Source organism: Betta splendens, chromosome 19 (genome assembly GCF_900634795.4).
Source record: "Betta splendens chromosome 19, fBetSpl5.4, whole genome shotgun sequence".
In the NCBI taxonomy this organism is placed as follows: Eukaryota; Metazoa; Chordata; class Actinopteri; order Anabantiformes; family Osphronemidae; genus Betta; species Betta splendens.
Window position 1 is genome coordinate 4,709,727 of NC_040898.2, and position 20,594 is coordinate 4,730,320.

Genomic DNA, 20,594 nt, shown 5'->3' on the forward strand with positions numbered 1-20,594 from the left:
GTCAGTGTCAGAACATAATTATCCAGATGCAACTGGCACTGAGCCAGAGGTGGTGCGATAAAACCCTGCACTTACACACCTAAAGCCCTGAGGTTTTAGACTAATTAAAATGAAATATAGGTAGAGGGTAGTTAATGCACAATATGTTTCAACGCTTGTTATAAACTGGAATAACTTCTTGCCAAACAGCAGTGGGTAATGGTATTAATGCTTGTGCATCTGAATGGTAACACATACTATACTATAATCCAAATAACTAACACATGTCGCTGTGTCAAATTCCTTTTACAATAGTGTATTAATAAAAAAAGGAACTTCTTTTTCTAAAACATTCGGTTTATTTATTAAATTCAAGAGATTTGGTCCATGATCATGAACTTCCAACCAGGGAGGAGAAAAGAGAAACCAAAGTCAAGAAGTTAAACTAAAAATGAAACAACAAAATGTAAAAAAAAAAAAAGAAAAATACAGTACAAAAAGAGGCCTTATTTTTTCACTTCTTACAACCCTGGTTTCTTTATCCCGGTTGCTGAAAACAAATAACCAATAATTTTTCTAAACCGATTCATAACATTTTTGTTGTGGCTGTGTTGGTAACCCAGACGAAATGACACAAACTGCATCAGGGGCAGGACGAGGAAGAGAGTTGATGGAGGAGGACTTGAGTCACATTCACATTTTTTCACTGGAACCTTGTTTCACAGTTGAAAACCTAGAACTGATGCAAAAACCCAGAACAGATAACCTTTTAGCCATGCATCTCTTAAATAATAAATAAAAATAACCAAAGAAATGTTTTTTCTCTATATTCACAGAGCAAATATGATATTAAAAAAATATGAAACTAATTGCACTGTGTTAAGTCTGCTTCAACTAGAATAGACGAACCACAGCAGTAACACTGACTAAAGCCTCCAGCACCTGAGGGCTATAACAATGAATGAATAGTTATTGTAGAAAGTTGGTCTGCGGCACTTTGAACCCTTTGAGAGGTTTAAAGGTCAAGTTATGTAATTTGAACTCCAGTGATAACCAAGTCTTAGCCTGCCTCCCCTTCTTCATTTGTGTCATAAATCACCTGCCTTAAACACAGAACATGCACCACAATTAACCAGTTTTCTTTTTTTTTTCTCCATGTGGGCCAGTTACATCATCAATGGAACGGGAGCCTCTCCTTAAATGCTCTGTTTGTGCCAAATATTTTCACGTCAAGAAGGCATTTACAGCTGGCACAGTCACTGTTAAGCGTGGCCAAATGGAAGCATTGTACCTTTAAGTTGTTTTTTTATTACAGCTGTCGAATATCCTGAAGCGATATTAGGTGAACAGAGCATTTAAGTGAGTCACATTCCAATATATTCTTTTCAAACCCTGGGAAAACAAGATGGAAACACATTACTGACCACAGCAAACTTTTTCACAGCCACAATAAAAAAAAACAGGTCCACCATTTCTTATCTAAGTTACCTTATAAAGGGTGTCTACATATTATAATAGGTATCAGGTATCTTATACAGTTAATAGTAAGCAGGATTATACAATAATGGGTATGTATTACCTTATAGGTGTAATATATAGAATAAGGCGCTATACGAGAGTATATAGGCCTCCATGTATGCTTATGGTTCAACAGCTGTCCTCCTGTCTGGTAAACAACTTGAAACAAAAATACAAAGCACAGGCAGTGAGCAGAGAGCGCCAGATCCAGGTCAACAAACACACCAGGTTACAGAATATGTACCTGACTTATCCATGATATCTCTTGTTTCTGGCTGGGCGCTCAGACAACATTTCCAGCAGTCAGGTCCACAATCATGTGTAAAACACCTTGAACTAACCTCACAGTAATGATCTGAGGCTGGATGTTGTCTGCTCACTGCCTCCCAGAAAGAGCCAGGCTCTGCTGCATACACAGATGCATATTTACTGTAAATTATTATATTTGTACATGGATACATATATAAAGAGAGAGTTATACATTGCAATTAACATACGTACTATATCAATAGCATATAGAAGAGAAATAGTCAATAGATAGCAATAATTACTGTAATCATATTCATAATACTAGGAGTAGTAGTAATACAATCCCTCAAATAGGCTAATACCTGGGTTGTTCCAGACAAGGCTTCATAATGACATTATCAAATGGCAGTAAAGTGAACAGATCTGAGATCTGACTTAGCTGGAATATAAGGTCACTGTAGCCTTTGATATCACAACTACATTCCATTACTTGTTCATCACTGCATCTGAAGCGTGGGAAATGCAGACTATTCTTCTTTCAGCACGTTTCAAGTTTTTTTACATTTGACACAGGTTTTATTAATGCCTGAGTGTAATTTACGAATCTGGGATGTTATATGCTGAACCAACCAACCAACCAACCAACTAAATAAATATATAAAACATATAGTGCAGCCACTCTGCAAATTTATATACCGTAAAGGAAATTTGATTCTAGATGCTATTCTGCCATTTCTGTTTAGTTGCTGCTCTGAGGAAGTAGTAAACTAGAAAACTAAACCCCCTCCTTTCCGCTCTTTAGTCTGCAAAATCAAATCAAGCTCCGCTGCAATCTGTCACACAAACCCCTGTCTGGGACAACCACACAGAAGGAAAAATTACAAAATAAAAGAATAAAAAAAAAATCCACTATACTCATCTAGATCAGCAATACATCTCATATAGCAATACCTCAGTTACAAGAAGTTTTTCTATGTAATCAATACAGGTTGTCAGGTTATATATTTATTAAGCTTAACCGCTAAGTTATCAATTATTAGTAGTAGTATAGTAGTATAGCAATATTTGAAAATATGTATAATATGCATGTATACATATCTGAATATAGACATACCTCCATCCACAATAAAGGCTACAATAAGATGGCAACGGATATCCTGCCTCTGTCTGTGTGCGTGTGTGTGCGCATGTATGTGTTGTTTATAGGCACAATGTGTGGTGCGAATTTGTTTCCCATTTTAAGCTAGAAGTTTATGTTAGGGGCTGCTATTAACCATCGGGGTGGGGGAGGGGAACTTTGGGTGCTTACAAGAAAAACAGGTTTCCATTTAAAGGCTGAGCATCGTTGGTTTTCAGTGAAAAAATGACCCCAGTTCAACTGAAGAAGTGGCAACTTGCCCACACCAAAATTATTATATATTCTTAATTGTCACAAAAATGGAACATTCATAATACTTACTAGTACTTTCCCCCAAAACTAAAAAGTGTTTTCACTTTGCATCAATCTGGGTCAGGTCATCATTTCCTAATGGCGTCTGTGGTCTGAATGGACCCATTACTGAGAGAAGCTCCAGCCCAGAGTCTGTATGAGTGCTGCAGTCGTTATTAATCTAGCCTCCTCCTACATTGCCACATCTGTCAGATTTCAAAGAGCAGCAAATAGCTGCTTGGTTACTTTGGCAAGACTTCAAGCCACTAGTTTGTTGTACCTTAACATACGGATATTAGAAGATTATCTTCTGACAACGTGAACCATTATTGTATTATGCGTCTGTGCTAGTCCCATGCAGGAACTGTTGGCAAGCAGGAATAGAAAATCAGCTGTCAACGGAGCTGTTACTATCAATAAAGACGAGAAAGGGAGGAAACTAACGTTGCAAGTTTTGGGCATGTAACTTTACCACCGCAACGATTTGACTAATTGATGACTAATTTCACTGTTTTAAGGCCCATTCAGGCGTTACATTCATAACGTTCTACCAATATGGCAGAAAATATAACAAGGAAGTAAATCCTCTTAGAAAAAAAATTACACTCAAAGTGATTAATCTCCAGAAAACGTACTCCTCTCACTTTAATCCCATGAAGGAGGGAGATTACAATTTGGTTTTAACATCTTTTAGAGCAGTGTCCTTCAAGAACCTCTTTTACCTAGTTTCTTTTGTTGTGACTGTCTACAACACTGCGAGCTTGGTATTCTTTGCACTCCATTTTTAAAATATCGACCTTGTGTGTGAGAGTGCTACGTTTTAAGTTCTCACCAAGCACTGTATACGAGCTGCGACCAGCGCACCCATACGACTATTGTGTCAGTGCTGTGTGGGCTAAAAGAGGCACCTGGTGGACACCTTTGCTCAGTCCAAAAAGGACTTGGGAATACTAGTTGATTATTGTCGGCAGAGTGAAGCTAGTTCTCAGTGGAGTTTCTGCAATATCCTCTGCTGGATGGAAACCTAAAAAAGGTGCTACTGCAACATGTTATAAACCAAAATACTAAAGCTAATCATGTTTTACTAACAAAGCTTTTGTTTTATGTTCATCGGTGCCTGTGAGTTGTGTGTGGAGTGTATGTTATTGCGTGTGTGTGTGTATATTGGGGTGGGGTTAACTTTTCTGCTGTGCATCCAACTGCTCTCTGCTGGCAAGATGCATTAGAGGTCACACTGGTGAGTTGAGAGACTGTTCACTTGTAGCTGGTGTGGCAGGCCTGGACTTAGCAACACTCAGAGGTCGTCGCCGTCGGACAGCCGCCGGCCTCCCTGAAACAACAGTCAGCACAACTTATTTTTCACATACACTTGGCCAAAAAACACTGAAAAGATGGGCAGCAGATTTAATTTCTCTGGATAATGCAACAATGTAACCAACCATGCTTTCTGTGTAATCTGCAGATATGGTGACTTGCTTGTCCTCCGGAGGCGGCGTGACAGCAGAGCTATCTGTGCGTCTGCTCTGATTAGTGAGCTGTAGCCACAGTTCATACATCTGCTGCATGTCTCTTACTGCAGAGGTATCATAGAGACAAGGAAGAGAACCTCAGAAACACCTAATTAATGTGTACAATACAACTCAAACACCACTTCAGACTTCAGGTCCTGATGCACTGACCTCAACAAGCAACCAAATACTTACAGTTGTTATTTTTCATGTATGTCCAGACATCCCTCTCTTCCAGACTGTGGGCAAATGAGCAGTTTCCAATGTAGTGGCACTTCTTCTGCTTCATTACATGGACACACATCTAGATGAAAAAGAGCAATGCTAATAAAGAAACAGCATGTCCAGTGCTCTTGCATGTAGGCAGCAACACTGCTCCTTGCAGCAAAAGTATGCAGACCAACTACTTGCAGTGATAGTGATGGTAATTATAGATTGTAAACATCACTCTTTAAACAACATTTGTTTTCAAGTACAAAATCAGTCAGATTCTGCATGCGAGTGATGAGGAAAGCATGTATGGGGACTCACATCATATTGCTGTGGATAGGTACGAGAGAAGGGCAGAGGCCGAACAACAACCCACTTCTTTTTCTCAAACGACTTCACTAGCAGAACACGGCGCTCCTTTGTCCAGCTGAAAAGACAAGACAACATGAAATCAAACAAAAAAGACTTGTGCCTAAAAGGAGGTAGCAGAGTAAACAAGACGGACAGGCCTCACCTGTGCCGTGCTTTGGCAGTGCAGTACTTGAGGTTCTTGTCGGGCTCGTTCACCTGCCCTTCTCTCCAGCACTGGCCGCAAACAAACTTCATTTTTAAGTTGAGAGGTCTTCCGCGTCCAGCTACTGCTCCTAACCCTCCCACTGGGCTTACGCCACCACCCAAGCCATCGCCCCCAGCTCCCCCAACCCCACCTCCCATTCCCATGACTCCTCCGGGAGGTAAGCTGCTGTTCGGATGAGGTGTATGGATTGGCTGAAAGACACAAAGTTAACGTTGATAAATGTGTGAATACATTTTTGCTGAACTATTTTGTTACGAGACGACCGTTTTCTTAATTCCATTTTATACTCCTCACCTTTTGCTGCTTCTGCGCGTTCTGCTCCAGCCTTTGCCAGTGCCTCTTGGATTCCTGCACCATCTCTTCATGGGTGATGCCTTGAAGAAACATTGGAACTACTCAGTTAAAAGCTCCGACTTCACTAGACAATGCTGATGTCTGCAGACGCTGTTCTAAGTACCAGTATCCTGCTGTAGAACCCAGCATTTGAGCTCAATGACAGAGTGTGCAAATGAGCAGCTGTCCTCCCGCTGGCAGCCGTACCGAACCTCGTGACGACACACATCGAACTGGCAGAGAGGGTGCAGGGAACGCACCTTACTGTAGCGTACATTGGCAGACCTCACGACATGCACCAGGCACCTGAGTGACAGTACAATGGTATATATAGAGTGTTTTATATATGGTTCTAAGAATTTTTTAAAAATATGAACCAAACACAAATTGTACACATTTACTGTAACAAAACCACCAGATAAAAACACTGACTTGTTATCGTCGAATGGATGTCGAGCGGTGAGGTTTGAACAGACTGCTAAGTTTTCTTTGCTGCGTTTGCTGATAATACGAGGCTTACTGTCAAAACATTCCTGTTGAAAAGAATCCCAGTGAGTCGAAGACAAAAGCAGATGTAAATGAATAGGAAAGCAGACTGTGACCTCACCTCACAGAGGAACATAAACATGCCCATATGAAGCTGCAGCAGCCTAGTGACACTGAGAGCCCGCCTCTCTGTGCTGCCCAGCGGGTCGAAAAGCAGCTCTCGGCTCAGCGCTCCCTTTCTTTCCTGCGTCCACACGTCAATCTCCTCCTGGCAGTAGGCGAACGTACAGTTTTCGCCATACTGGCACTCCTGACGCTCCTGCACCTCTACAGGACCCAGAAAGGAGAAATAAACATGTAAAAACACAGGTTCACTTCATTCTAATTTACAAACACAAAGGTTATAAAGCGTTTAATTATCTTTCAGTATGAACAAAGGCATTACATCAGTGGCATCAGGAATAATGTTAGTCAGATTTATGTAAATTTTAATTTTACTGTGAGATGAGACTGGGACATGAACATGAATATGTTTGCTCTCTAAAATAACCTTAACTTTTGCAAAGATCAGACAGCTGTCATTTTTCAATGCTTGCACACCACACCTTTACACAGGACAAATGCTCCCAGGAAGTTGTTTCGTGCAGGTCGTGGCCGGATCCTTTTCCAGGTGGGGTCATCTGTGTTTTTCAGACGGCATAGCAGCACATCTCTCTTGCAGCGGTGTGCTGCCTCCGGCTGATACTTATAGTCCATCACCCGTGGACCTGTGAGCAGTAGGATGAAAGAAAAGGTAAGATTGGAGACTCATCTTAATGGCTACTGATGCATAGATGCATAGGTAGATGGGAGAAAGTGACCTGAACCAACCTATTCGACTGTAACAGGCATGACATGCCTGGCGAAACTCATGTGTGGCTGCCAGAGGATTCCTTGAGAGCAGGGAGAGGTTGGTTCCTGCTGGACCATTCTGGGGAAAAATAAATAAAGTGGTCACATATAAACAAAATGATATTCAGCAGAATTTTTATGGTAAAAAAAAAAAACTAAGAAAACAAATATCTTCACTTGTGTACATCACTTACTGCATGTGTAGTACTGTGGTTGCGCATTCCAGGAATAAAGCTGTGACACACTCGTCCCCCTAATGACCAGAGATACAAAGACCCTAATGTCAGACAGTAGACCTTAATGTGCTGACTCACATGGTCAATGTATGGAAAGCAAACTACATACTATAGCAAACTATGTACACAAGCATGCAAAGACCCTGAACTGGGTCAAAATTAAACAAACTAACAGCAATTAAAACCAAATCTGAAATGGAAAGCACCAGGTACTGCTTATTGATTCTGAGATGTGGAACTAGTGCAATGCGTGAGTTCAGACATGACATGAAATGCATAGGTAGCGTTACAGGCTCCAATGGTATGAGAAAGACGGAGATTAGAAAACAGTGAAAGTCTGACATTGCAAAACAGCTGTAACAGCATCTGTGTTGAAATTACTGGATCCTTTTTCAGGACTTCAAAGATAAAACAAAAGGATTGATAAAAACAATTACAATGAAACCCAAATAATAATACCCAGCATTATTATATTATATTACATTTGCATCCACGGTCATAGCACAGCAGATAATTGCAACATTAAAAATTAGTTAGGACATTATCAGGTAATATTCACAAAGAAAACAAATGATGACGTTTACCACTTAGCTCACCAGGGAGAGTGTACTCAGACAACGAGTCTAGCCCACCAGCAATGACGCCTGCCTTCCCTTCTCCATCCATAGCTCCTGTGGAAAACCCTTCCAGTGCGTCCTGCGCCTGGGTGGAGCCCTGGTCTCGCTGGGACAGCTGCGCATAAGGCTCCAGAGCATTTAAATCACTGAGGGAGGAGCTGAAGAAAGCTGAGGGGAGCTGTGGCGATGGGGCTGGAAGGTTAGGGGAGTATGGAGGCCGGAGACCAACGGCAGTGTTGGGAAGGTTGGTGGGAATGGCACCCTGGACTGGACTCTGCAATAAAAAACACACAGAAATTTCAGACTGCTCAAAGACTGCTATCTGCTATTACCATTTGAATAATAACAAAAACAGAAGAAAATATCTTTCAGTCACCTCACTGACTTTCTTGGGAATGCATTCCAGAAGACTGTCTAGTTGGTCTTTCATAGCGCTGCTGCATTCGTCCATGTGCTCAGACACTGGAACGGAGTACGGCATGGGAGGCAGGGCCTGGCTGCTGGGGCTCTCTGACAGGTCAGTACATGAGGTTACAACAGGACTTGCGGGTTCGTCACTCACTGGGATAGGTGTAGCCAAAGGAGCAGGGATGCACTGTGCACTGGACAGGTCTGCAGAAGGAGAACAGTAAAGGTCATGAGGGAATAAATGTTAGAGTTAGAAGTCCGATGTGTGCAAGGAGTGTAAATTTATCATACCTTGTCCAATATCTCCCAGAAATTCCAACCCATTTGAAGAAATCTGTAAGAAAGAAAAAATCAATATAAAAACTATTATTAACTGATCACATTACAAAAATCCACATGATGACCAACAGCTACTACCTCTCCCGTAGGTGGAGAAGTCTCCCCATGACTCTCCCCTTCTGTGGGTGTGGACTCTGTCTGAGGGCTGATGTAGGCTTTACGACCCTTCAGACCCAGCTTATTGGCCAGATCCTGAGCAAGCTCGCTGACTTGTCGGTCCTGAAAGGTGAATTTCAGGTGAACTTTGTTTCATTAATCTGCAAGTGAACTACAATGAGAAACACAGCCTGTAACGTAATCAAAGAAAAAAATGACTAAGTATGTGTGTAGACGGTGAAATCTGTCATTCTATATACAACTTCTGCCTTAACCACACACACGCACCATTGCAAGTATTACATACTTATTAAAAGATAATAATTAAATTAACTAGAGTTACTTTCAATATTAGTACTGATGACATACATGTGGAGCTGTGAGTAGACATTTGGTTCCACACTCGTAGGCCTCTCTGAATCGTCCCAACTCCCTTAGACAGATTGCTTTGCGGTACAAAGCCCTGCGACTGCCCTCTGACACGCACAATGCACTGTCACAGTCCTGAACACCGCGATCATATTCCCTCTGAGAGAAAGAATAAACAGGTTAGCAAAAAGAACAGGAAGCTACTGTTACTAATGTACATTTGTGATACTGAGAAGCCGCAACAATAATGCTAATAAATGTGCTATATGTAGTTTTCTAAATCTTGCTCCTTGCAGTCACAAAAATATCTCTAACGCCAACAACAACAATCTAATTAAGTAAGCTTTGGCAACATTCCATTGATGTTGTGCACAATTAAACTGTAACTGACCTCAAACATGTGACACATAAATGTAAAAACAAATTCCTATTCCAACAGCGGGCTGTGCAGGTGACACCACTTCCACCTACTTACCATCTGGTAGTATGCAGCGGCCCTGTTGACATACAAGCTCTCCAGCAGCTCATGGGGGATGACAAGGGCCTCCGCCTGGGCATAGCGGGCAACACTGATTCCCTCCCCATACTGCTGGGTGGCCTGGCGCCAGTCTCCATCCCTGAAGCAGGAGTTACCTTCATCCAGCAGGTTACACACCAGCTGGGTCAGAAAAGCCTAAGGGGACATGATAAACAAAGATAAGAGGGCTTGAGAGGTGGAAGGAGAGGGTGGAGTATATAATTATGAGGTCAAAAGAAGTATAAATGTAGAAGACCAGTAAAAAACTTCTATTTTCTTATGTTTATATCCAGATAATGAGAATAACAAAAACAGATCATGATGTGATCAGGATGAAGTCTATATATTACACTGCTGCTACAAACTTGTAAATGGAAAATCTGACCAAAAAAAAAAAAACACAGTCGAGCAAACCTCATAACTCTCTGGCTCTGGGAAAGGCAACGACGACCTGCAAACAAAACACAAGTAATAGTTGGTTTGTTGCACAAAATACCACATTAAAAGTTGTTTAAAGTTGTATTAGTTCTTTACATACTGGATAAAGCTCATTGCTTTCTGGATCTCCTCTCGTCGTTTCTGTCGCTCGGGATCCATAGCCTGTGGGTTAATTGCAGACGATTAACCGTTGTTGATAGCTGCATCAGCTGCACCGAAAATATCCTCGCATCGAGTGTGAATCCTGGATAATGTCATGATCTGAACGCATTACGAACTTCTTTGTGGTTGTTAAACACTTCCAGCAAGTTGCAGTCACCTACACGAACCGAGGCCTGCGTCTAACGCATGGAAAGCATTCATCGGACTTGCGCAAATCTAACGCGAGGACAGCTAGCGGTGAAGCGGGCGACTAGCCCGTTAGCTAGTATCCAACAACATCTGTGCACATTTGACGCATAGATTGAGGACATTTATTGGGAGGGGGCGTTACATAGTCGTTAGCAAGAACAGTTTCTGGGAATGATTCTCTAACAGCGTATAAAATGTAGCTAAGGCTACACGCTAACTGTTGTACAAAACAACGTCACTTCCATGTGTAAAATAAGTATTTTAGAGTTAGCTGCCAATGTCGTGTCGTTAGTGTGAGTTTACTTATGGTGACGCTAGTTAGGATTAGCCTGCTAACGCTACTCACTTAGGCTAACTGCTAATCATTGTGACATTAGTGTTAACTTGGTTAATTTAACTCATGCTAAAAAGATAAATACATTGAATTTATTTGTGTCCTTTACTAACTATCTATAAATGATAATGGTTGAACTGGCATCTTTTACCTATTGTTAACGTTGCACTGCAAAAAAAAAAAAAAAACTAGCTTCCAGGTAAATTAAGCTAAGCTAAGCATTTACTACTGGAGTCCCAGCCCTCACTTTACGCTAGCAAGGCAACTCACCGAGAGTTTGCTAAGTCACTGCGCTCTTCAAATCTCAGATAGCTCCACAAAACGGCGGCGATAATGACGAGAAGAACCCCCGAGCCAAATATCAGACGATATCCTGGCGCATGTTGGGAAGTTCAGAGTCCCTGTCATTGGTGTGTGGACGGAGCACTAGTTTCTCTGCGATACTGCTCCTGCTCGATAACTGAGACGCTAGCCGTAGCTAGCTAACGGCTAACTGTTTTGGCCAGTGCAAAATCGCAACAAGTAGGCTAAGAGAAACGTGGCCACGAGAGGGCAGCAAAAACTCGCTCACTCGTCTTCGACCGCTTTATCCTCATCAGGGTCGCGGAGACGCTGGAGTCGAAGCCAGCTGTGGGTGAGAGTCCGTCACAGATAGTACAGACACACAACCTGTGTCGCCAGAGTCATTCAAGCTGTGTCTTGCTTTCAAAATTTATTTTATTGTTACATACATTAAAAAAATGTATATATAACGATTGCATCTAAACCACTTCAGTTGTGCCATTGACATAGAAGGTGATTGATTTACCATCTAAGCACGTGCACCTTCAGGTTTAAGAGCTGCTGAAGCCCTAAGACTAGAAACAGTGCATCTTAGACATTATGGATTATCAGTCTCTTTTTATCATGCCATTTGGTAATTAGCCATCAAGACAGACCCAAGATGCCTTAATTGCCAGGCATCTAGATGACAATGGAGATATTAGAGTAAAGTGGGACATTGCTTTAGTCAAAACTGAATATTATTCATTTTTAATATTATTTATTATAATAAACAATAAAAATACGATTTTAAAATTATATATTACATTTATGCGTTGTTATGAATTACTGTATGTTAATATTGTAATAATACATTGGTAATAAAACATGGCTTGTTAGATATAGTGCGGATGACTATAAAACTTACTTATATAATGTCAGCAATATTTGTGTTCTTACGCGCTTGATATAGGTAGAAAGATGAATTAAAATATTGATTGAGTGGCGGAGTTAAACAGCGACGCTAGGTGGCGCTAAAGCAGCAGTCGATGTATTGAGAATCAACGAAAAAGAAAGCGGGCACTATGACGTTAGACGCTTTAGCGATCGGCGGGCTTCGCGGAAGAAGCGGCGTGAATTCGCTATTATTTTTCGGAAACTGCTCTTAGTGGTAAGTGTCAATATTAGTGGGGTTTTTCTGACCTGCGCAGAGAGCGGTGTGTTTGTCCTGGTGATAAAGAGAGACGAGAGCTCACTTTAGAAAGGCTGAACTCCGGGTAACAGCATTAGTTTGATTGATCGGCTCACTTTCTTAGGTTGCGCACTAACGTCTCTACTAGCTCGCACCGGTGAAGCTAAAAGCTAACGCTGCGTTGTTGTTTATTGTTGCTGATCTCGTGATCTGATCGTTCTTTTCCTCATTTGACTTAAACAAGCTCTTAAACTGTGATTCTTCCCCGTTCTGGCCTGACTTCAGGTCTTTATACAGTCATGGCCTCAGACGATATTGCTCAGCTGACTGATGCTCTGTCCAACACCCATGTCGGGGATGGAGAGTTGAGCTACAAAGGCCTGGGTCTGAAGCTGGACAGCGCACAATCAGGTCAGAATCAAAGAGGTTCTACCTCTATTTTAGTTCCCAGAGTGTACGTACAGTAAGTTCCTCTTTATACTTGATAACCTGCTCTTTGTGCCTTCAGTGGAGGAGCTGGCTCGTGAGATAGACCAGTACCAGGGACTGAGAGCTCTGTGCCTGGAGGGGAACACTGTGGGAGTGGAGGCAGCTCAGTCCATCGCCAAGGTTCTGGAGAAGAAAAAACAGCTCCAGGTACCGTTGTTTGTGGTCACAGCTGATCCATACAACAAAGTTTTGAATGTGGAGGAGAATAAAGTAAAGAATAGAGTAGGCTCACATATGAAGTGTGTTTAAATTTGTTATTTAGGTTTCTTTGATTCCAATACCAGTTTGTCGTGCTAATATTGTGAAGGTTTTGTAGACATGACAACTGTTTTTCTGGGTCTAGTAGAGCAATTCCATTCCCACATTTGTTCTATACCCAGTTCACATTTCCTAACAATTCTTCTTTCAGAGATGCTACTGGAGCGACATGTTCACTGGAAGACTGCGCTCTGAAATCCCGACAGCCCTGGTGAGAACAGCAGTTACCACTCGTTGAGCTACATTTTAAGTGTTTTCATCTTCCACGGATACACGTTTCACATCCCTCCTCTGCATGTGCTCCAATCAGAAGTTCTTGGGAAGTGCCTTAATGAGCGCAGAAGCACGGCTGACAGAGTTGGACCTGAGCGATAACGCCTTTGGGCCCGATGGTGTGAAGGGAATCGAGCAGCTGCTGAAGAGTCCTTCCTGCTACACCTTAAGGGAGCTGAGGCTCAACAACTGCGGCATGGGAATTGGAGGAGGAAAGGTGTGTTCACAAACACAGAATAGACAATGTCAATGCAATGCTTGTTCTACACACAACCATTGTCTTTTTAGTATATGCTACCATTTTATAGATACATTTGAATGCGAAGCAGGCTTTATATAAAGTAATACACTTCACGTCTTGTAGATTCTGGCTGAAGCTCTGTCTGAGTGCCATAAAAAGTCATTAGCCCTGGGAGCTCCACTCAAACTGAGAGTGTTTGTAGCTGGAAGGAACCGCCTGGAGAACGAAGGAGCCAGCGCCTTGGCCAAGGCTTTTGAGGTTAGCCTACACATCACTCATGCTCACACCGATTGTCATGACACAACACTGTACAACAGCTGCAAATGTAAAGGTGTTATTCAGATGTTTTGTTTGGATTTGTTTGTGTTTAAGATCATGGGCAGCCTGGAGGAAGTCCACATGCCCCAGAATGGTATCAACTACGTAGGTGTGATGTCTTTGGCCTCAGCCATGCGGCACAACCCAGAGCTCCGTGTGCTGAACTTGAATGACAACACCTTTACCAAGAGGGGAACTCTGGCCATGGCACAGGTGAGGCTTGTTTATTTGCAGCCATTTCCCATCAGAGGGGCAGATTTGTATCCATTGAATTTGATCCAAACTCTTGTCTGTTACGCAGACCTTAAAATGCCTGAGGAATGTAGAGGTGATCAACTTCGGTGACTGTTTAGTCCGCAGTGAAGGAGCCATCGCCCTCGCTGCTGCCTTGACAGAGGGTCTGCCGATCCTCAAGGTCAGTTCAGGTTTATGTTTCGGGTCTTGTCTGGTCTGCCAACAGTCTTGTTACATTTGTCTGCATTGTTTCCAGGAGCTGAATCTGTCATATGGTGAAATCACTGAAGGGGCTGCTCTCATGGTGGCTCAGGCTGTCATGGCCAAACCTCACATGGAGAAAGTGGATTTGAATGGTAAAAAGTGTCAAAATATCAGTCACGTGAGGTGTAATTTTATGGTCTCTAGCATCTTGTTAAACTTATGTAACAAGTTGGTTCAGTGTGAAATATAAAAAATTGCAGTTTTAACTTTCAAACCTGAAACTAAATTTGATATGTTTGTGACTCTTTACAGGCAACTGTCTGGGGGAGGACGGCTGTGAGGCTTTAAGAGAAGCCATGGAGAACATGGACAAAGAAGACATGTTAGCATCACTCAGGTAACGTGTTGTGGTTGGTTTCTGAAGTCATCCACTGAGTCTGTCCTGAAGCTACTGTCCACTACAAAAACACACATTCTAACAGAACAATTAAGACTGAGCAGAAAATTTGTTTTGACAGTGATGATGAGGGAGAACCCGATGAGGGGGATGATGATGATGATGATGATGATGAAGGTGATTGCAGTGATGAATGTAGTGACCATGACGACTGTGAAATCGTAAAGGAAAAAGAAGACAGGAGGAAGGACAGTCCTCAGAGCTCAGTAAGACACTACGGCATTAAGCTCTTTACACTTTATATTTACAAGTCACCGTATCTTATTTATTTATTTCTGATCTTTTAAATACTGCCACGTTGTGCCAAAATCCCATTAACATATAGATATTCAGTTGAAAATTCTGATTGTGACTTTGTGTCTCAGGCAGAGATTGTGTCTTTCCTCAACTGCCCCACTGCAGAGAAGCTTGTTCAGTTGGCAAAGATGAGGACAAATCTCTACCAAGAGGTGGGAGTTGGGGGGAAAAGTGGCTGTAGTGTTTTTTTTTCGTGCTCTCTTTTATAATTACAACAATTTTAAAACACAGATTGCACCTTAGAATAAATAGAAGCTGTGTCATCTGCTTTCTCACCAGGTGGAAACTTCAGATCCAAACAAAGCCGCCAGTGTTTTCCTGAAAGTTGCTTCTTTGTACAGTGAGGAGAGTGAGATGAAGGCAGCTGTCCTAGACACTACTGGTGACTAAATGCTTCTAATTTGACCTTATTCTTCATATAGTCTCAAAGCTTGATAAGCATAACTGTTAATGTGTTGTTCAGATATATTAGAATGGATCCTAATCCTGTCCAGTTAAGACATTTGTTATTTCATTTAGCGTTTCTGCATTATTATATTGACAGATGTGATGCTGAAGCATCTTCTCTCCGGCACCGTCCTCCAGTCTTACTGCTTCCTCTCTGCCCTGCTGGTCAAGATGGGACTCCTCAAGGTGCATTTCTGCAAGAGGCCGTCGCACACGACCAATGAGCTGAAGTGTGATTTCTCACCTGTTTGTTCTGTGCGACAGGGAGAAGGGAAAGCGGAGCTGGTGCCACTGGCGTCCGGTCAGCTCTTATGTTTGGAACATGCTGTCCAGCAGGACTACTTCTCGCAGCACCATGCCTCATTGCTTCACACATTCATATCCAAGTAGGATGGTTTTTCCTCTGTTACTTGTATTCCAAATTACTATAGTGTATTTGACAGCACCTAAAGCTTTAAAAACAAAGATTCCATTATAATTTTGTCATTGCATAAATACAACTTAAATTATGACCTAATTTTCAAAGAATTCCCCAAAAGGTCAAACTAAATTAAACCTATGACTTTCTTTATACAATGTGGAATGGGATCTGATTTTAAATATAAACCTCACAACAGATTTCTCTTTGAACAGAGTATTTGTTTTAAATCCTTTAAATCCTCACCCTCTGTACGGCTGTGTGCATCTGCAGGAGCAGGGAGGCACTCAGGTCGTGCAGCGGTGCCAGAGAGAGGCTGAGCACAGCGCTGGAGAACAAGTGTCTCAAGCAACACTGATAAGCCACCGCCGGGAGACACACGCTGTAATGACATGAATGTGTCTATTAACAAAACCAACAGGGATTTTCTTTACACTTGAATGAGGGACTTGGACAACCACTTGCTGTATCTCCACTCCTGATTTGTATATTTTATGAAGGTGTGATGAAGACTTGTGAATGTCTTAATTTTTATTTTTTTACTAATGCTTGTGACTTATTTTTTTACATGAAATATAGATACAAATATCAGTCTGCCTATTTGATAACCTAATACTTAATGTGTAAAAGATGAAGGAGATTGTACCCATGAGTGGAGCTCACAGTAGCTTGTGTCAGGAACCTACTACTTTGGTTTGCCTTCAGTTATACATTCTTCCAAGCTTATGTAGCGTCTGTCAAAGAATTGCATCAATTTTCCATTGCAGCTGTGGAAAAGTCTGGATAAAATGGTTTTCACATTTTGATCAATTTAGAATTACAATAAATAAAGTAAAACATTGTCAAGGGATTTTGATGAATTCATAGACATTTGCTGCTGTTCTGTGTGTTATGTACAATATTAGATTTAGTGGATAACTAGTGATTTGTCAGACAGAAACTGTAGGAATGGTGGAAATACTAATGTTAATCATACATCAGTTATTCAAACTGCTCGTTCTCTTAATGTCTTTTGAACTAATTTATTACTATTTACCAAAATAATTTTTTCACTCGTTCTTAGTCATGATAGTTCGCATGATAACTATTATGTTTTTGCTGGAACAAGCCTGTTTAACAGAGATGAAACTCTGCTTTCACAGAGCGGCGTGAGTCTGATTTTACTGCCCTTTCTCTCCATGGCAACAGCAACTGAAACAGTTTGATTGACAGGTCAAACTCCAGATGCTCAGTGTAGCAGCTCTATGCATATTACTGATTAGACTGTTTGATTGTTTAGTAATAAGCCCACACTTTAACACTCAATTTAATAAAAGCACCAATCCAAAGCTTTTATTCAGCAATATTTCTGCTTTCAACTGGTTCATTATAGTTATAGACTAGTTAATGAGGCTATTTTAAAGATAAGTAACTAGTCACATCCACTTCCTTTAAATACTTTCAAAGTAAAAGCACCACTCCAAATTCTTAGCTCTCATAACAATGCCTTTGTTTTAAATGGTTAATTATGTCTAGTTAAAAATATTACTCTAAAGTTTAGTAATTACCCACACACAATGTCTCCAATTTCTTTCAAAATAAAAGCACAAATCTAGTTGTTATCGTCCAGTTTTAGCTGCTTTCTCACAGATGTTTCTTTGAGTTACATCACAGGATGTATCAAACCAACATTTCAGGTCTGTAGCTCCTCCTTTTATTCCCATCCTGGCACAGTCCTCTCCTGCAGAATTCACTCCAGTCCAGTTGTCTGGTTCCTTGCCGTACCAAAAGGACAAACTGGAAAATGTTGAAGATTAAAGACAACTTAAGACAAATTTATATCTTTATGTTGAAAATGAATCATTAAAACCCATCAGCCCAACCTATTGTTCAGAGGTGAGTCGTCCACCCACAACCATCTGCCTTCTTCCTCTGAATCTGTCAGTCCAATCCAGAACTTGTCCTCATTATCACTAATGCTCCCTCTTAGTATGTACTCGAGGAAACTCTGACCAGGAAGAGATGGTCAAGTTTAGTGTGTGATAAAGTGTTCAGGTTTGATGACATGAAGCTGCTGCACTGTTTCTACCTGCTCCTCTTCACTTTTTATCTGGACCAGATCTGCTCCTCGACCTTTACAGTCACGTCTGCTCTGGTCCCAGGTCAGTTTATAGGAGGAGAAATGATAACACCTTCCTCCATGTTGATTCCAACCTTTTTCACATGTTGGAAATGATTCAGCTTTAAACAGAGTAAAGAAATTGTTTCAGGTAAGTAATTGTTAATATCTATCTTGGAAACTGAAAGTTTTCTCCTTCGTAGTTTTTCAATCAGCCTCCACTACTGTAACATGAGTTACAGCATCACTGTGTGACTCATGACTTCAATAGGTTTGAGTCTGATCTGCTGTTCTGTGGTGCAGGAGCTTAATTCAGACAGTTTCCATGTTATGAGACAGGAAAATAAAAGATTTGTTCAGACGTTCATCAGTTTTAATCGTTGATTTTTGATTTTGAATAGTTGATTTTTTGTTTCCTCAGTCAAATATGTTGAACAGACATCTGGACACGGTTCAGCTCTGAACATATTACATAGTTTTCAGTAATTAGTAAATGTTTAAACTTGATTAGAAGTCACATCCTGACCTGAGATCAGTCATAAGTTGAGGTTCCAGTTTCCTCTGACTCTAGTTACTGTAGAACATGAGCTGCTACTAAATGAATGAATCTCTGAGTGACTGCGAATCATCACTGTTTCCTGAACAGTGTGAGACTAAAAACTCAAGGTTTTATCAGTTTACCTGTCAGATTTTTCCTCATTGCTTCATTTTCATCCTTCAACATTTGCAGGTTTTTACTAGTTTGAAAATGTGCAAAAGCTGATTAAAAAAAACAAAACGTGGTTAAAGGTCAATGAATGAAGTGTAATAAAAGTCATAAACTAAAGTGAACAACGTTACTAAGAACAAACTCACAGAGACGGTAAATAACAACGGCAGCAGCTGCCAGCAGAGCACTGAGAAGCAGCAGCGCCACTCTCTCGGATCTGACCTTTGACCCCCTGTTGGACTCTGTTCGTTGGGAGGCAGCAGCTTCACCTGTTGGACACATGGAGGGAGAGTGGACACAATGACATGAACCTCTGCGTCTTTTTGTTTCTTGTTCTTCATCAGATTTGATGTTGCAGAGCCTTTTCTTTTCTATTTTGATTCTCTGGTAGCTGTTTCTGGATTCTGGGCCTCGTGGTCTGTGTCTGATTGATGGATCCGGAACCTTCTGTCCTGGTGTTTGTGGACCTGTTGTCTCTATTGGTGGTTGTTACAGTGATTTATCAAACTAACACTCCGTTCTCCTTTATTAGCAAATGCTCATATCTAATTTCTCCATCTAGTGAATGAGACCCTGCAGTTTCCTGATCTACATCCTTGTTAAATTGTTCACTGAGTTCTTGGTCTCCGGTGTTTTACTGGGTCTCACTTACTCGTCAGCTCTTCCTCCACCTCCATCTTCTCTTATCAGAACCTTGTTTGTCTAAACTATCTGAAAGTGAACTTCACATCTTTAAAAACAGGCAAAGATAGAGGAAGTAAGTTTTGTTTCAAATGAACAGATGACACAATCTCACATTTAGACACAGTTACTTCTGTATTTAGCTCTGTGTTTATTTGGCTGCCGATCGTTTTAGAGTTTTAGTTGTGAGACGCTGTCTCATCTTTCTTCTTTTTTTATCTGTTGTTTGGTCATGAATCTTTAACTTCCCCTCAATGAAAACCTTCAGTCAATGACTGGATCTTGAGGCTAAACTTTAGTTTAATCTGATGTTTGTGTCTCTAACTGTTCCTCTTAGTTTTCCACTTCATCCGTTTCTTTACCTTCTTTGTAGGTTTGCGCTCGGCTCATCGCTCTCAGTCTTCAGGATTCAGACTCCGGTTTTAATGGATGTGGAAACTTTCTGTGTAAATCAGTATTTGTTGTCACAGCAGTGAGTTATTAACCATCTGTTAGTGTGATGTGTTGTTAGACTCACCTTCAGTCTCTGTCTGCCGCTGCATCAACACTCGTAAGTGAAGTGAACTCAGTCACCATCAGTTTGAGTGACTTCACAGAACAACCCTTCCTGTCAGACTCACAGGAACTGCTGGGTTTTAAACTTACATTTTTTCTTGATTGCTCAAACACTAGAACCAGACTTTAAACAAAAATTTGAAAAACCTTGAGTCCATTTTCAAATCAGCACATAAATCCCTACATTTCTCCGCTCTCACATTGTGTGCTGAGTTAGAAATCACTAGTATCAAAACTCTTCACTTCATCACCACAACTTGAGCTCAATTAGCAAACAATTACCAGGCTGAAAACACCACACGTCAAATGTAGCACACATCAATCAGATTCTTCAAGGGCCTGAATCAGTTCTTTGAGTTATGGAACAATGTATCCACTGACAAATGAAAGAAGAAGATGAGGAGGAGAACAAGGAAGCAGCTTCAGATGAACCTGGACCCACTGTAGTTGTCCTGTAGTTGACCAGGTCCTTGTCCATGGTGACGATGAGGGAGGCTGGACAACGAGTGCAGCTTCACTGTGGCCTCCATCACCAGAACCTCAGGGAGGAGAAGCGGTCGGTGTCCTCACAGTGAGG

General features: G+C 41.3%; 3 protein-coding genes across 5 annotated transcripts; 1 reads left to right on the forward strand and 2 right to left on the reverse strand.

Annotated features, from left to right (window-relative positions):
- Positions 1–315: 315 nt before the first annotated feature.
- zc3h7bb (zinc finger CCCH-type containing 7Bb) lies at positions 316–11,446 on the reverse strand. Of its 2 annotated transcripts, none has more exons than XM_029134962.3 (21): positions 11,156–11,446; positions 10,301–10,362; positions 10,177–10,213; positions 9,721–9,918; positions 9,246–9,404; positions 8,859–8,999; positions 8,733–8,775; positions 8,410–8,645; positions 8,001–8,307; positions 7,375–7,433; positions 7,160–7,259; positions 6,895–7,056; positions 6,411–6,616; positions 6,236–6,336; positions 5,928–6,109; positions 5,765–5,844; positions 5,408–5,661; positions 5,215–5,320; positions 4,879–4,987; positions 4,615–4,748; positions 316–4,505 (listed from the first exon to the last, which is right to left on the reverse strand). In XM_029134962.3, exons 2-21 carry the CDS (start codon positions 10,357–10,359, stop codon positions 4,470–4,472), a joined length of 2,709 nt encoding a protein of 902 aa, XP_028990795.1. In that variant the 5' UTR covers positions 10,360–10,362; positions 11,156–11,446; the 3' UTR covers positions 316–4,469. The 2 variants fall into 2 exon arrangements, with proteins under 2 accessions (XP_028990795.1, XP_028990796.1); XM_029134963.3 differs by having other exon boundaries at positions 8,013–8,307; positions 11,156–11,445.
- A 722-nt stretch (positions 11,447–12,168) lies between these two features.
- Positions 12,169–16,820, forward strand: rangap1b (Ran GTPase activating protein 1b). Its single transcript, XM_029134992.3, has 16 exons — positions 12,169–12,317; positions 12,624–12,749; positions 12,847–12,974; positions 13,237–13,296; positions 13,396–13,575; positions 13,723–13,857; positions 13,972–14,130; positions 14,219–14,332; positions 14,408–14,507; positions 14,668–14,752; positions 14,874–15,018; positions 15,178–15,261; positions 15,389–15,491; positions 15,654–15,742; positions 15,821–15,942; positions 16,248–16,820. Exons 2-16 carry the CDS (start codon positions 12,638–12,640, stop codon positions 16,330–16,332), a joined length of 1,701 nt encoding a protein of 566 aa, XP_028990825.1. The 5' UTR covers positions 12,169–12,317; positions 12,624–12,637; the 3' UTR covers positions 16,333–16,820.
- A 136-nt stretch (positions 16,821–16,956) lies between these two features.
- Positions 16,957–20,047, reverse strand: LOC114846213 (C-type lectin domain family 4 member E-like). 2 transcript variants are annotated; one of them, XM_055504239.1, is made up of 7 exons: positions 19,980–20,047; positions 19,825–19,904; positions 18,928–19,050; positions 18,754–18,831; positions 18,043–18,194; positions 17,837–17,961; positions 16,957–17,750 (listed from the first exon to the last, which is right to left on the reverse strand). In XM_055504239.1, exons 2-7 carry the CDS (start codon positions 19,850–19,852, stop codon positions 17,573–17,575), a joined length of 684 nt encoding a protein of 227 aa, XP_055360214.1. In that variant the 5' UTR covers positions 19,853–19,904; positions 19,980–20,047; the 3' UTR covers positions 16,957–17,572. The 2 variants fall into 2 exon arrangements, with proteins under 2 accessions (XP_055360214.1, XP_040924464.2); XM_041068530.2 differs by having other exon boundaries at positions 19,825–20,005.
- Positions 20,048–20,594: the final 547 nt, after the last annotated feature.

Bases quoted from the DNA above. Each gene is read 5' to 3' on its own strand.
- zc3h7bb (XM_029134962.3), bottom strand. From the start codon at position 10,359: ATGGATCCCGAGCGACAGAAACGACGAGAGGAGATCCAGAAAGCAATG. The intron at 9,000-9,245 runs GTATGTCATCAG...TTCACCTTTCAG, and splicing joins GTCTACTCACAGCTCCACAT to GACCGACAAGTCAGCGAGCT. The intron at 6,110-6,235 runs GTCAGTGTTTTT...ACTGTCACTCAG, and splicing joins CATCCATTCGACGATAACAA to GTGCCTGGTGCATGTCGTGA.
- rangap1b (XM_029134992.3), top strand. From the start codon at position 12,638: ATGGCCTCAGACGATATTGCTCAGCTGACTGATGCTCTGTCCAACACC. The intron at 14,508-14,667 runs GTAAAAAGTGTC...GACTCTTTACAG, and splicing joins GGAGAAAGTGGATTTGAATG to GCAACTGTCTGGGGGAGGAC. The intron at 15,262-15,388 runs GTGGGAGTTGGG...CTTTCTCACCAG, and splicing joins GGACAAATCTCTACCAAGAG to GTGGAAACTTCAGATCCAAA.
- LOC114846213 (XM_055504239.1), bottom strand. From the start codon at position 19,852: ATGAGCCGAGCGCAAACCTACAAAGAAG. The intron at 18,832-18,927 runs GTGAGTTTGTTC...TTTTTTAATCAG, and splicing joins CGTTGTTATTTACCGTCTCT to CTTTTGCACATTTTCAAACT. The intron at 18,195-18,753 runs GTAAACTGATAA...CTCTGTTTAAAG, and splicing joins AATGAGGAAAAATCTGACAG to CTGAATCATTTCCAACATGT.